This window comes from Onychostruthus taczanowskii, unplaced genomic scaffold (assembly GCF_017590055.1).
Source record: "Onychostruthus taczanowskii isolate IOZ18803 unplaced genomic scaffold, ASM1759005v1 scaffold15, whole genome shotgun sequence".
In the NCBI taxonomy this organism is placed as follows: domain Eukaryota; kingdom Metazoa; phylum Chordata; class Aves; order Passeriformes; family Passeridae; genus Onychostruthus; species Onychostruthus taczanowskii.
Window position 1 is genome coordinate 1,292,705 of NW_024498685.1, and position 13,697 is coordinate 1,306,401.

General features: G+C 48.2%; 1 protein-coding gene across 2 annotated transcripts in view; it reads right to left on the bottom strand.

Annotated features, from left to right (window-relative positions):
- Positions 1-848: 848 nt before the first annotated feature.
- The window catches only part of DENND2A (DENN domain containing 2A), a 56,703-nt gene continuing 43,854 nt past the window's right edge, over positions 849-13,697 (bottom strand). Inside the window, exons 15-20 of one of the 2 annotated variants that reach the window (XM_041398584.1) lie at positions 6,949-7,126; positions 6,136-6,177; positions 4,673-4,790; positions 3,268-3,507; positions 2,362-2,448; positions 849-1,564 (exon numbers count right to left, since the gene is read on the bottom strand). In XM_041398584.1, the coding sequence (XP_041254518.1) occupies positions 1,533-1,564; positions 2,362-2,448; positions 3,268-3,507; positions 4,673-4,790; positions 6,136-6,177; positions 6,949-7,126 (697 nt within the window). In that variant the 3' untranslated portion in view covers positions 849-1,532. Of the gene's footprint in view, positions 1,565-2,361; positions 2,449-3,267; positions 3,508-4,672; positions 4,791-6,135; positions 6,178-6,948; positions 7,127-13,697 lie in introns of those variants that run through there. The other variant, XM_041398585.1, reaches the window with a different exon arrangement.

The following is a 13,697-nucleotide window of genomic DNA, read 5'->3' on the forward strand; positions in this document are numbered from 1 at the left end:
GGAAGGGACCTATGCGGGTCACCTGCTCAAGCAGGGCCACCCAGAATCATTTGTCCAACCACCTGGTTGCATGGCTTCAAAAACTTCCCAGAGCAGCACTAGACCCACTGTTCTGATCTGGTGTGGAGGAATGGAGATGAGGTCCTCTGAACCCCACTGCTGATCAGAAATGTCTTCTCACTTGGAAAGGCCCATGGACCACAGGCATAATTTTCAAAGCCTGTGGGAGTCCCATGCAGCCCAGCATAGCACAGCTGCAGCAAAGGTACCCATATGCAGCTTTCACCCTGCAACCCCACAGCAGCTGGGAAAGAGACTCTCCTCCCAAAAGCAGACTCAAGGATCCTCCAGGTGCGCTTGCCCTCACAAGCAGTGCAAGTGTAAAAGCCTCCACACCAGCTGGAAGAAAGCCCTCACCCTGCCTCAAGCTCCACTCAACTCCCCTGACACCTCCTCACCGAAGGTCACCACAGACAGAGGAGAGCTGAGCAGGAGGCCCCACCTCCTGTCCAGGCAGGAGCACAGAAGGCAGCAGCAGACACTCTGTCCTTGCCTGTCCCCTACTGTGCTTCCCAGCAGCAACACCCACGACAGCAGATGACATCTGACCTTTGGGAAGCAGGTCTCTCAGACAAGATCCTGCAGGTGAGCTCCACCTTGGGCACTCCTGGCAAGCTGCCAGGTGAGGGATTGAGGCCACCCATCATCTGAGATTCACAGGGAAGCTGAGGGCCTGCCCAAGTCAAGGGTCCAGCTGCTTGATGTCCTCTCTGGCCCATGCTTGGCGCTAGGTGGGATAGTGGGAGCACACAGCTCATCCCTTTCCACGAAAACACCACGGATCCACATGCCTTTTACTCAACTCGCTTTTAATTACACTGCATGAGGAAAGGCCTCTCCTTGTGCCAAGACTCCCTGGTAGAGCCACCCAGGGAGCTGGCTGGCCCATCAAGTCCTCAGTAGGTTTAGTGGTTCCCCTCACCCTTTTCCCTTGCTTGGAAGCTCCTCCTGGTCAGTCCACATCATCCCTACAGCCCTCAGTGTCCTTGCTTTGCAGAGACCTACTTTCACACATCTCTGCTCTTTCCCTCCATGCCCTCTTTCCCTGCTCAGTCCCATGGGAATCCTGCTTTGGCCTCTGGCAGCACCGGGCAGAGAGGAGGCAGGGCAAGAGTCATTGGTTAATAACTGTTCTAACCTCAATATAAATAGAAAAATATAACCAAATAAAGAATTGACTAGCTAAGAGATCCAATCCGCCGGGATGCCTGCAACTTTCTAGTGCAGAGTTCAGAGAGAGTGCTTGGTCCAGTGCTTGCTACTGTAGACATCCAGAAGCCTGTCCCGGCAGCCCCAGCCATCCCATCTTCCTGCAGCACCATGGCTCTGTGCAGCGCGTCCCGGCCGTGGCCAGCGTGCCCAAGGCTGCTGGCTCCTGGGAGCAGGCTCAGTGGGAATGGTTGATGAGTCTGATTTATTGCTGCTAAGTGGTAAAGCCATTCTCTTCTGTGGAATGAGGATGTGCTTCGCTCTTATTTTTTGTGGAGGAATTTCATTTTGCTGCCTGAAGAGACAGAGATAAGAAAATGGACTCCCCACAGCAACAGGCAAAACAAGTGTCATTGCCCACCACCTCTGTCCTCTGCAGTGTACTAGCCCTGCTGCTGTCTCTGGCTCCTTGTCCACAGCCAGCTGCCCTGCAAAGCTGGAAGCAGGGGTCTGCAGAGCTGTGCCTATTCCCTGGGAGCAGTGCTGCAGGCTGAGACCTTGCAAGCTCCCAGGCACACCCTCCAGAGCCCATTTGTCCAGGGCACACCAGCCCCTCAAGCACTGCTGCTCTTAAATGGCCAAGAACAGACAAGAGGACCAGGGATGTGATCTTAACACCTGATCAAACTCAGCCACGGTGTCCAATGGCTTATCAAAGACTTCTAACCTCAGTCTGGAGCTCTTGGCTAGTTCCCCTTATAGTGGAAAATAGACTGAATCTTAGAATACCCCTGGGCAGTTCCCCCTGCTGATCCCTAAGGGTAAACCTGAAGGCAATGAAAACTCTGGTCAATCCCCTCATCAGGACCTGCATCCACCATCCCCAAGTCACTGGCTGCTCCATTCCCTCCTCAGATCCACTTGTCTCCTTTAGAAGACACAGATAAAGCTCATGGCCCAGCCTTTGGTTCTCCACCAGCCTCCAGACAGTGACTGACCAGGGCCAGAGCCAGCACAGGGATACATGGCCAGGCACTGGATGCCACACATAGTCACTAGCCCTGTCACCCTTGGGCAGCTTCTGTGTTGCCCAACCTGAAGGCAACAAGAAGCCCAGCCCTTGGGAAGCCAAGGGTTTTGCTGGTTCCTTACCTAGGCCTTTGAGGAACCTATTGACTCCACTCTGCTCCCCACTAGGAAGTGTTTCCAGGTACTCCTGAGCCCGTACCTCAAACAGACCTGCAGAAAGACAGAAATCAACAGCTTTATTCTGTGTCTATAAATCCAAGTAGGTATGCCCATCTGAAAAGGTAGTGTCTCAGCTTACCCACACATTATTGCTCAGGAGAGAGAACAACTCACCCCACCTCCTCCATCAGCTGAGGCCAGATTTGGCACAGAAGCTTTGGTCTGCCCTCTCCCTCCCCACTGCAAGGCTGACTGAGCTGCTGTACCTCACTCAGGGTACAGAATGTACCTCCCTTGATTCTTCCACGAACACAGCTAAACCCAGGGAGTGACATCATCTGGGGAATCAGCATGCAGAATTTACCTCTTTTACTCAGCCACCTATTCAAGCATTCCCTGCTTAGTAATGCTCATCAGGAAACTGCTAAGCCAGCACCAGTAGCAGCAGGGATAAGACATTTCAGCTGTGTGTAGAGCCCTTGGGACTGTGGGATAACAGGAGTGAAACTGCAGTAGCAGCTCGGGGAAGGAGATGAGCATCCAAGCTTTCTACTAGACAAAAGAACCATGACCAATCATTTTTCCTCTAGACACATGAAGAAGACATGAGGGACTGCGAGAATAAATGTCATTCCAGCAGTGGAATTCAACGTGGAATAGAAGAGACACATGTGGAAGATACTGCAAGAGTGAAAGATGCCTGCAATCCCAATCCCATCAAGGAACCAGCAGATTCCCTTCTGGTGTTCCTGTACAGACACAGCAGCCTCCAGCCATGGAACCGGGGATGGAGGTGGTGGGAGCATCTCCCTGCTCTCGTAGGAGCAATAGCAGCTTCCAGCACAGCAGAGCCCAGTTGGAGCCCCTCACCTCTGACCCCCTGCTTCCGCAGCTCCCGCTCCTGAATGAAGCCCCCAAACATCTGTGTCTCCATGAAGACCTCCAGGAAGCGTCGGAGGCTCTTGGAAGAGACGGATTTGCGGAAAGCCTCACGCTGCAGGGTCCGCTCCTCTCGCTCCGTGGGGGTCAGGAAGAGGGAATAGTGGCCCACAATCTCCACAAAGAAACGGACAAAGGCCTCAGACACCACCTCGTTCAAAGGACTGGTTTCTAAAGAAAAAATAAAGAGGCAGTGCTCAGGACAGTGCTGTAAGAATGTGCTAGGAAAATCTATGGGTAAAAATTTCCTGGTTTTTTTCAGATGCAGCCTGAGAAGAAAAAGCTGCTCAAGAGAGAGAGCATCCTAGGAAGTGCTTGTCATGGAAGTAGACCAAATTGCTACTACTTTGAAAGACACTGAGCTTTATTTTGGTGTTCATTTTTCTCTGGTGGGATGGGGGAGAGAATCAGAAAAGTAAAAGTGAGAAAACTTATGGGCTAAGATAAAGAGAGTTTAATAGATGAATATAAAACTGCATGTAAGCAAAACAAAATAATTGTTTTATTCAGCAGCTCCCATGGGCAGGCAGGCGTTCAGCCCTGCCCAAGAAAGCAGGGCTCCAGCACACATGCCTTGGGAAGACAAAATATCCTATTTCCAAATGCCTCCTGCACTTCCTTCTTCTTCCTGCAGCTTTATATGCTGAGCATGACTCCATGTGGAACCCATTGGTTTTTTGGGGTCAGCTGGCTCTGTCCCCTCTCCACTCCTTGTGCACCCTTAGCCCACTCACTCGTGGGGTGGGATGGGAGGCAGAAAGGTGTTGGCTCAGTATGAGCTCTGCTCAGCAACAGCTAAAACATCCCTGTATTATCAACACCATTTCTAGCACAAATCCAAAACACAGACCCATACCAGCTATGGAGAAAATTAACTCTGTTCTAGCCAAAACCAGCACATTCTCCAGGCTCCTCTGCACCAAGGAGATGCCCATACTGTTCCCCAAGAGAGCTGTCCCAGCCTAGTCACCATAAGCCACATAGTCATTGCCGAGCCTGCAGCTCTGCAGGTGACTGTCCCCTGGAGGAGCCTGCATCACTCATGGCCAGCAGCAGAGTGGAATGAAAAGCTATGAAACCCCTCTGAAAACGAATACAGGTGCTCACTGGAATTGTAAGGGAAGCATGGCCAGAGCTGGGAAGAGATAAGTATTGTTGCTCTTCACACAGAGAACTGCCCCCATGTGCTGGAATACTTCATACAGCTTAACCAAAATCCTACCTCCAATACCTGCGGTGTTAAATTCAGTACAAGCCTAGTTCTCCCCTAGGAAGTGACAGACAAGAAAGGAGCAGGAAAAGACATGGTTTTAAGCTGAAAGGCACTGTGCTTTACCCTGCTTGCCATTGACAGGGCCCTCCTCCTTGTCACTGGCCAGCTCATTCCTCTGCTCCAAAATGTGCTCTAGGGCAGCCTGCAGCTTGCGGGGCAGGATGGAGTCCTCATCTTCCATCTGTAAGACAGAGCCACCTCCTCAGGGACTGGGGCTGGAACAAAAACATCTCCTACCCTGTCCCCAGCACAGCACAGGGAGCACTAGAAATGAACCATGAGGAGAGGGAAAAGGGGTAACTGTAATAGGTTTGGCACGTTCCCAGCACCACCCAGCGCAGTACTATCAAGAAGCCCAAGAGGAAGGAGAAAGGGGGTGTCTTTTCCTAAATATTCCCCTGTTCTGGAGGAATTTTACATGTCTGACCCGAGAGGCTACTGGGCAGGGCTCATCCGTGGCCTCACCGTCTGCCCAGGAGCACTGGCCCTGCCACAAAGAGGAGGTGTGCGAACAATGCTGGCACATGGCCAGGTGAGCAGAGCCTCTGCTCAGGCATCAAACTTCTTACACAGGCATAAGAATTCCCAGGGAGCATCGGAGCCAAGGAACTGCCAGTGACTGTGCAGAGCTCCTACTAGCCCTGGCTGAGTCGGCTGATTCAGCTGAAGCCTTCAGAAGAGAGGTGCAAGGTAAAGCATTACCCCAGAGCTAAGGCGGCTGGCAAGTGAGGACTGTGGGAGGGCTTGGCCTTCGCCCACAGCTGCTCCCTGCAGCAGGAGGAGCACTCATCCCATCTTAGTCACGGGCTGAGCCCCGGCAGAGACCCACGCTGCCAGCGCTGCTCAGCCATCTGCCAAAGAGCTCTGGGAAAAAAGAGCCTCCTGGGCCAGGAGTATGTTTGCTCATTTATCCCCTTCCCTTCCTCCTCCCCTTCCCACTCCTCCTCTCCACAACAAAGGGAAGTGAAAATCAGCAGGCAATATTGCCTGCTGAGCAACACACAGGCTCCCATGTACCACTTTCCTGCCTCTGACCCATCCAGTGCAAGGACTGGATTGAGGAACCACAAGCTCCTGAGGCAGTAAGGATTTCAAAAACCATCAAGGCTCCCCTCCCACTTAGGGCAGCGTATGTGATGGGAGATGAACTGACGGACACAGGCTGGAAGAACCCACACTGCTTCCCAGCAGACAGAGCTGAGCCAAAGCTTTCCAGCCCTGTCCTCTGCCTTACAGGATGGCACTTGAGGACCCATAGTGCCCAAGTGCCACCATTTTCCCCTAAAAAAAAAAAAAAAAAAAAAAAAAAGGCAATTCCCAAAGATTTAGTCCTCCACAGCTGTGGTTTGGGATGCTGATGTTACATATATACAGAGCAACCCCTATAACGCTGCCCACTGCAAGCCCTGCCTCAGTTTTTAAGTGGGGAGAAAGTGATCCACCCAGCCAGGCAGGTCAGCAAACACAGATGGAGGTAAGCTATGGAGGAAAAAGGGGAGAAAAGGATGTGAATTAGCTCTGCTCACCTGTCTCAGAAACCGATTATTTACAAGGTCAACGACGAGGACCTAAGAATGAAAGAGCAAGAATCAAAAGGGGAAGTAATTATTTCCACCATCAGAGTTTATCTTAATCTGTAACTACTCTGGAGGAAACACTTTCCTGCTCCTCCTACCCTCCACTGCAGCTGGAGGAGGCACCCAGGATGACCCAGGAGCACAGCCTGTGTTGTGGCTTTCTAGGGATGCAACTGCAAACCACAGCTCAGCTTGGACAGCAGGAGGCTGTGCTCCAGGCCTGGCCCTCTGCTCCTTTACCATCCAGCAGGGTCAGAGCTTCATCCTTTCTCCCAATGTGCTGCACCGCTGTCTCCTGGGAGGCAGGCAGGGAAATCCCTCCCTCAGCATGTTCAGCCTTGCTGTGCTCACCCTTGTGCCTCAGGAATCCAATTTTTGATTGTTTATTGCTATTGTGAGGCTCCTGTGTTAACCCGAGGGACAGCTGTCCTCGCCAGGCTGTAGCAATCACACTTAAGAGTGACAGGATTTGCATGCAGCCCCTAGACAGCACCATGCAGAAACCAGAATAAACTGCAATAAAATCATCTCCAAAGCAGCCCCACAGTGGGAGATTCCAGTCCCCTGCCTTCCCAAGCTGTGGTCAAGGCAGAGCACAGACCTTTGTCTGCCTGGGGGAACACCTGCCTCTGCCTTTACCCATGCTCATGGCAGCCAGAGGATGAGAGCTCTGCTCCCTGGCACTGCCAGCTGACACAAAACAGCTCAGCCCACAGGGAACAACCTGGAGTACAGCACGGTGTGCATGCAGGGCTCACTCACCTCCTCCACGGGCAGCTCCTTCAGGCGGGGCAGGGAGCTGGAGAGCAGGCCAATGAGGAAGGGGGTGGGCGAGCACACGATGTCGATCATGGACGGTGGCAGCACGGGGATGTAGGTGTGCTGCCAGGTAAAGGGGTACAGTAGGGCCACTGTGGCATGGCAACACTTGGAGAGAGTGCTGGAAGACAAAACGCAACCAAGGGCAACGGCTAGTCAGTCAGGGAATGAGGGGTGCTTCCTAGAAATCAACTGCTCCCTGATTGATCTCTCTAATTACCCACATTTCTGACCCCATTTTTCAGCTTCAGAAGCAATGACTTCTGAAAGATGACCCCAGCCCATGCTGTTATGGCAAGAGATGGATTCCACTGAATCAGAGATCTGCTGCTCCAGTGTCCTGATGGAAAATATCAGACCACCACTGCATCTTCTATGCCCAGAGAAATGAGCTCATTCTCCCACAGCTCTCTGGTAGGAGTCAGGCAGGCTATCCAGTTAGCCATGGCAGGGCTTGCCACAGGGCATCAGTTATTCATCTCTTCTGGGTCTGGAAGCATTTTTATGTGTCAAGAGAGGGGGAAGGCTAGCTGCTATAAATCCTGTATATATAACACCATTTGGTTTTACCAGCATCCAGGAAAGGAGAGGAAGGAGGCTGGTGCAGCATGCAGGAGTCACATGGATTGAGAAGCATGCCCAGCTGGCTCCCATTAGACTCCATGGGAGAATTTACATTCAGCAAGGGAAGGAGTTTGATGGGTGTGGACTTGAGCTTGCTCTGAAAAGTGAAGCCTGCTTTCCCTCCCCTCCCCTCCCCACTCCAGTTAAGTTTGGTGGATGTGCATCCCTGTGCTGTGTCACTAGGGCACGCTGAGCAGAGTGGTATGGCTGGGGGACAGCTGGCTGGCTTCCATCGTGCAAGCTCAGATTAGCAGAACAAAACTGTAGTTGCTGGGACAATAGTGTGACAGTAAGTAATCAGGCAAGAAACATTGCTAAACACATGACACTTTTTGGAGATGAGGAGATCCCAGGGGAGAGGCTGGAATCTGCTTAATCTGAAAATTTTATCTGGGACTGCGATAGGTAGGGAACTGGCACTTGGGAAAGATGTGTGTTCTGAGAAAGGCTCTTCACCAAATGGGGACAGTTTCCTCTCCCTTCACTCCCAGAGGACTGTCTTTTTTAAGGGGGTACTCTGTAAAAACAGAGGAAGACCCTCCAAAGACTCTGTTACAGACTGGCAGCTTTAAATGGGAAAAAAACCTTCAGCTCCACATCGTTGTTTGGGAAGTTGTGAGTGAATCCCCCTCCCTGCATAGACTCTCCAGGCTGCCTCTCTGTTGCTGCTCTCCAGCTGTGCCTGACATCATCAGCTGGTCCACACCTTGCTATGTCTATCAAACATGCAAGGTAGATAATGAATCTGAGAAAAGCAAAATTAAAATAATGAGAAAACATGGAGCTAGCAAGAAACAGAAATATAAAAAAAAAAAAAAAACCCCACCCAGAAAAAAATGTGGGAATAATATCAAAGAAAATTATTTTTGTTGTATCTTTCATACAAGCTAATCTTGAAAGGACTGCAACAAAAGTGAATGTGTCATCTTAGAAGTGCACTCCAAGCTAATGAAATCCTTTAAAAACCGTCTCCTTCAAAGCTGTGCTACTCATACATTTCAGATTATGTTAGCAGATACAAAAGCATGGGCTTCTCTTCCTCTCCATTACTGCAGAGCATATTTTCCACTCCTCGATTTCTGACTGATAATAGACCTGGTAGTAGCAGCAGCAGCATAGTGAAAGCTGAAAGAACTGCACCTTTCATCACTTGTGCACAGCACTGGGGCATTATCACCACCCACTGTTCCTCTTTAAGCAGAGGGTGAATGTTGAAGTGTTAGAAGTCTGAAGTGTTAGAAGTCACCAATCCTCTATTTTGATGGTGTATCCAAATTTTCTGCCTAAACATGGGACCTGAATTTATAGACAGCATGTGAAAAACCCATGGAAAACATCTCTGAGTCCAGGTAGCTCCACAGAGGAACAGTGAGCAGCTGAAGTATGTGGTTATTTATGGCATGGTGAGATATTATGGCAAGCTGTCTCCTACTATATTTATGGCAGCTTGTTCTTCCCTCAGCCCAGCTCTCGAGCCCCAGCGAGTACACATGGTACGTGAGAGATCGAGTGGGAGGAGAGATGGCCAAGCTCCAGCAAGTGCAAGCCAAAGGCAGAGCTGTGTTAAGTCTGAAAATGTACACACCAGGCAGTGGGAAGTAAAGATAACTTCCCCTTCCACCCTTCCATCTGTGCATGACTCAACGCCTCCAGGGTGAAACCCAGTGATCTCTGCTCCCAAACATTTCTCACTGTGGAAGACCTTTCCAGGGAACAATACTGGTAGGGTTGAGGTCTGTGAGCCTCCTTTGTAAGCAAAGCAGTTCAGGGATGGACACAGAGGAGGTATCACTGAGGTACCTTTTCCACACATCAGACTTGCTCTGCAGGTAGTCTCAGGGAGCTGCAGGTTGCCAGGAGCCCAGGAGAACCGTGGCCATCTAGTGACTCAAGCCTAAGATCTCTCTTTCTCTTGCATTTGGCACTGCAACAAGCACTAAAGGACTGCTGATTCACATCAGGCTGATGAGCCTTGCAGAAGAATCCAGCTTGATAAATCCCTTTTATACCACCTGTGTGACTCTTCAGCCAGCAGCCACGTGACTGCAGTGTGCTCTGGGAAGTGTCAGGAGCCACCCTCAGGCCACACAGAGGTTCAATCCAGCTGTTCAAATGGGACACAGGCACCACTTTCTAAGGCTTTTGGTTTCATGAGTAACCTTAAAAATGCTGCAGGTCTTTGAAGAACGCTTTCAAGATGCTGAGCACATTTTCAGGGTTCATTCAGCCTTCTGCAGGGAACACGGTTGAGCTGCATGTTGCTCACAGTTGAGACTGAGATGTCAAGGTTAGTACAGAGGCTAAAAAGTACTGAGTACACAAGAACCCTCAGACCCTGCCCTAAAGGGCTGATTTGGGTAGGGACTGACACACAGATGTCTCTGGGTAAGCATTCCCTTGGTCAGAAAATGATACTGCAGCAACCTGTGACACTTGTCTGCTTGAACAACAGTACTTCCCACCACCCTGTGCACAAACCCACCACACAGCACCCTGTGAAGCTGCTGCTTCTTGGAAGCCACCTTGAACACAGGTGGCCAATACAGAACAGCTGCAACTACATAGAAACCCTTCTTCCTCTCCTGGGAAAATTGCTCCAAGACTAGCTTGATTTGCTCTAAAAGACACCTTGACAAGTTGCAACAGCTTCTATGGAGGGACTGGCTGTTCAGCCTGGTTGCTTTCCACTCCAAAGGCAAACATATGTGATAAAAAGCCTCCAAAGCTGACTCCCTCTTTGGGTTTAGGATCTGCTTGATTCCTGAAAAACACTATTGAATCAAACATCCTGCTGTAGTTTAATGCTAGGAAGTCCTGTGGTCCCTGCACTAACCAAACTGCTCAAAATATGCTGGCATTTGGCAATTTAAGACTGTTTGAATATGTATATTTTAATTTTTTTAAAATAAGCTCTGCCACAGTAGGACTTGTTTTACAAACACCTTCAGATTTCTGACACTGTGTCACATCTGGAGTTACTTATGATGGATTACAGTTCTGGTTTACAACATTTAGCAGGCACAGGAGCTTCCAAGCATTGTCCCATGACTTCACACAGCACTGCTGCAAATCCCACCAGGAGGATGCCAAGTTCCACCAGCTCTCTGGGGACCCTCACTGACTCCCACCAACGTGGCAGGTTTGTGCAGGTGAAGAAATGAGTATTAAGATGATCTGAAGAGACAGCACTATTATCAAACTTCATCCTTGGGTTTCTTCTCCCTAATCACAGGGCAAAAGGGAAAAACCTGTGAGGCTGATATTCGCAGTCCCAGATTTGTTTTTGTAGCACATGGTAGAGGGTTCTTCCTGAAGATTAATTACTTTTTGCTGGTAATAACCACATTTAAAGTGTCTACTCTAATTCTTTTAGATCTGCCTTTGATAACAATGACCACTTTGTGTTGTTGATACAGCTGTGGTTTCTGGCAGAGACAGAGGCAATTGCTTGAGTTGGTCAGATCCACAACAAGCTTTTGAGATCTGGAAAAAGGAGGCTTTGATTTTAAGCCTGTGCAAGCTTTTCTTTTTAAAAAGCCTTCTGAATCACAAGATCTCTTGCTCAGGCCATTAAAAACTGCCCAGCTTGAGGTACCTTGTGACATCAGGTGATTTTAGCTGAAAGATGCCTTCTAAAAGGTTGTTTGGCAGTGCCTGGAGCTGCATGCCAGGCGACATCCCTTTGAAACAAAAGCAGCTCTCATGTTGCAGTGTCTAACCCATGCCACTGTCTCCACTGCCCCAGGACTAAAGTTAACATTGCAGGAATGAACAAAAGCTGGGGGAAGACTACACAGACCAATACAGTTTTAACAAAGTCATTTTCCTGGGTTGTGAGGCAGTGTATACTCCAGTATCCATAGCAACAGAGAAAAAAAACCCACCCAAAACTAATAAACCAAATTCTTCCCTTTTCCGCTGCCAAGCTGTGGATTGACAGGTATTTAAACACTCAATGTTCATTCTAAAGATGGAAAAGACAAAGTATTTCACTTGTTGTACACTTGTTAGATGCATTTTTTGGCTCAGCTTGAAAACATTTCACAGTCCATGCAGTATTTGGCAGGAGACCTTTCAGCTTTCTTTTCCCACTAACTGATTTCATAGCAATTAAAGGATGTAAACAAATTGTACACATCATTTCTCTGTCCCTCACACCCAGACACACCTTTTGAAACATGGACAGATATTTATTGATAGTACCCACATGAAGAACCGCAAAGATTAATGATAAATGTAATTTATTGTGCATCTTTCACTGTGTCACCTGCACTCTTCCCATTAATCCATCTCAGCTGGATTATTTCTAGCATTCCTAACCTCTGAGCAGTTTCCAACAGGTGCTTTTATAGTTTTTTTCCTTCTCTTCAGCTACTTCCAAAAAGTATTTCTTATCTTTCCTCTCAAATTGGCATTTTCACTCCTAGAGTGAATGCTACTTAATATTCATTGAGTTCAACGTGTTTCTGTCCTAGGAAAAGTATCATTTGGACAGAAGATCCTGTATCTACAATAGCATCAGCCTTCAAAATATGGAAGGTCCACCTATGAGTAGAAGAGACTGTTCCCCTTAGGAAAGGCTCACAATGCCAGTCCATTCAAGTCACTGAACTGGATTAAAATATAGCAGTTACTTAATTTTGAGGGATATTTTCTTTGTTTTCTTCATTTCACATCTTTACAGTCCTTTGGGATAACTTCCAAGCTTTTGCTCCACAAAAATAAGCCAGAGAAACTTCCTATTTTGTAAGAAGAAAAGAAAAAGGCTTTCCTGAAATTGCTCAGAGCAAGGTCTTCTCAGAAACATCAAATATTAAAAGACTCAGAGAGAGCTGCCAAATCTATGGTAACTATTTGAATCGGAGCCCTGGATCTTTTAAACATGACAATTCCTTTTTCACAGGGGGGAAAAAAAAAAAAAAAAAAAAAAAAGCTGTTTATAAGATATTTAGAGATTCTAGAAACTATGATTCTATAGCTCTCTCCCACTCTCTTTACAGGCCTGTACAGCTGGATTAACTCCTAAGGACCCTAGATATCCTGACAAAAGATACAGGGGTGGGAAATGAACAGCAAAACCCACCAAGGTGCTTTCAATTACAGATATCACACCCCATGCTCAGAATACACAGTGCTGTGCTGTCATGTAAAGATGTGATAGGAAAAGATTTGTTAAACAAATGTTCATTCTAAAGTGATGCCTCAACCCCCCCATCAAAAAGTTCCCTGCAATTCCCTGATACCACTCAGCTCTCATGTAGAGATTACAATGTCAATCTGTGTCCTTAAAAATTTTTCTCAGAATGTAAAATTTATCCTACAGAAGAAGAGAAAAATATTTGAGAGCCTGTGATCATAGATTATGTCATAAATCACGTATGTTACATAGATATTTAGTGTTTGGATGAATTCTCTCACTTTCAATACAAATCTAAATGCTCTGCATGAAATGTGTGGTTTAAGTATCCAGAATACCAAGTTTCTACACGCATAACATATCAGTAATTAAAAAGAGGCAAATTTTCCCCTTTCTGAACCAAGACATCTGCAAGCAGACAGTGCTACAGCTTCCCTCTCCCCAGCCTTTCTATCCCTGTGATGAGACTGCCCGAGCTCTGCCCACAGAGAGCCCCAGATCCATGTAGAATGAATTTTCCCCCTCTATTTTCCTCTAGAAGGGGCCTCTCCATTCTCTGCCCCAGTGCTCAGTCCCAGAGCTGCAGGCTGCTGCCTGGAAGTTGTGAAAACAGACAGCTTAGGGGCATTGTACACTCCTGAAACCTGAGCATGCTCCTCGGTGTCATTACTCATCCAGGCAGCTTTTCTTTCCCCAGCCTTGGCGAACTTTCCTCCCCGAATCCTCAAGTGCTTCAAGGGCTGGAGAGCTGCCAGCCACCAGCTGCACAAGATCTTAAAGAAACCTGGACCCATTTTCATAATTTAGGAGAGCAAACAAATACATTTTTTAAAAAGCAAATTGAGCAGATTCAAAATAGAAGGGGAAGTCCTCTGTCTCATTTCCCCTCCTCATTTCTCCTCCCTCATTTCCCTATTTTGCCGCATCCTTG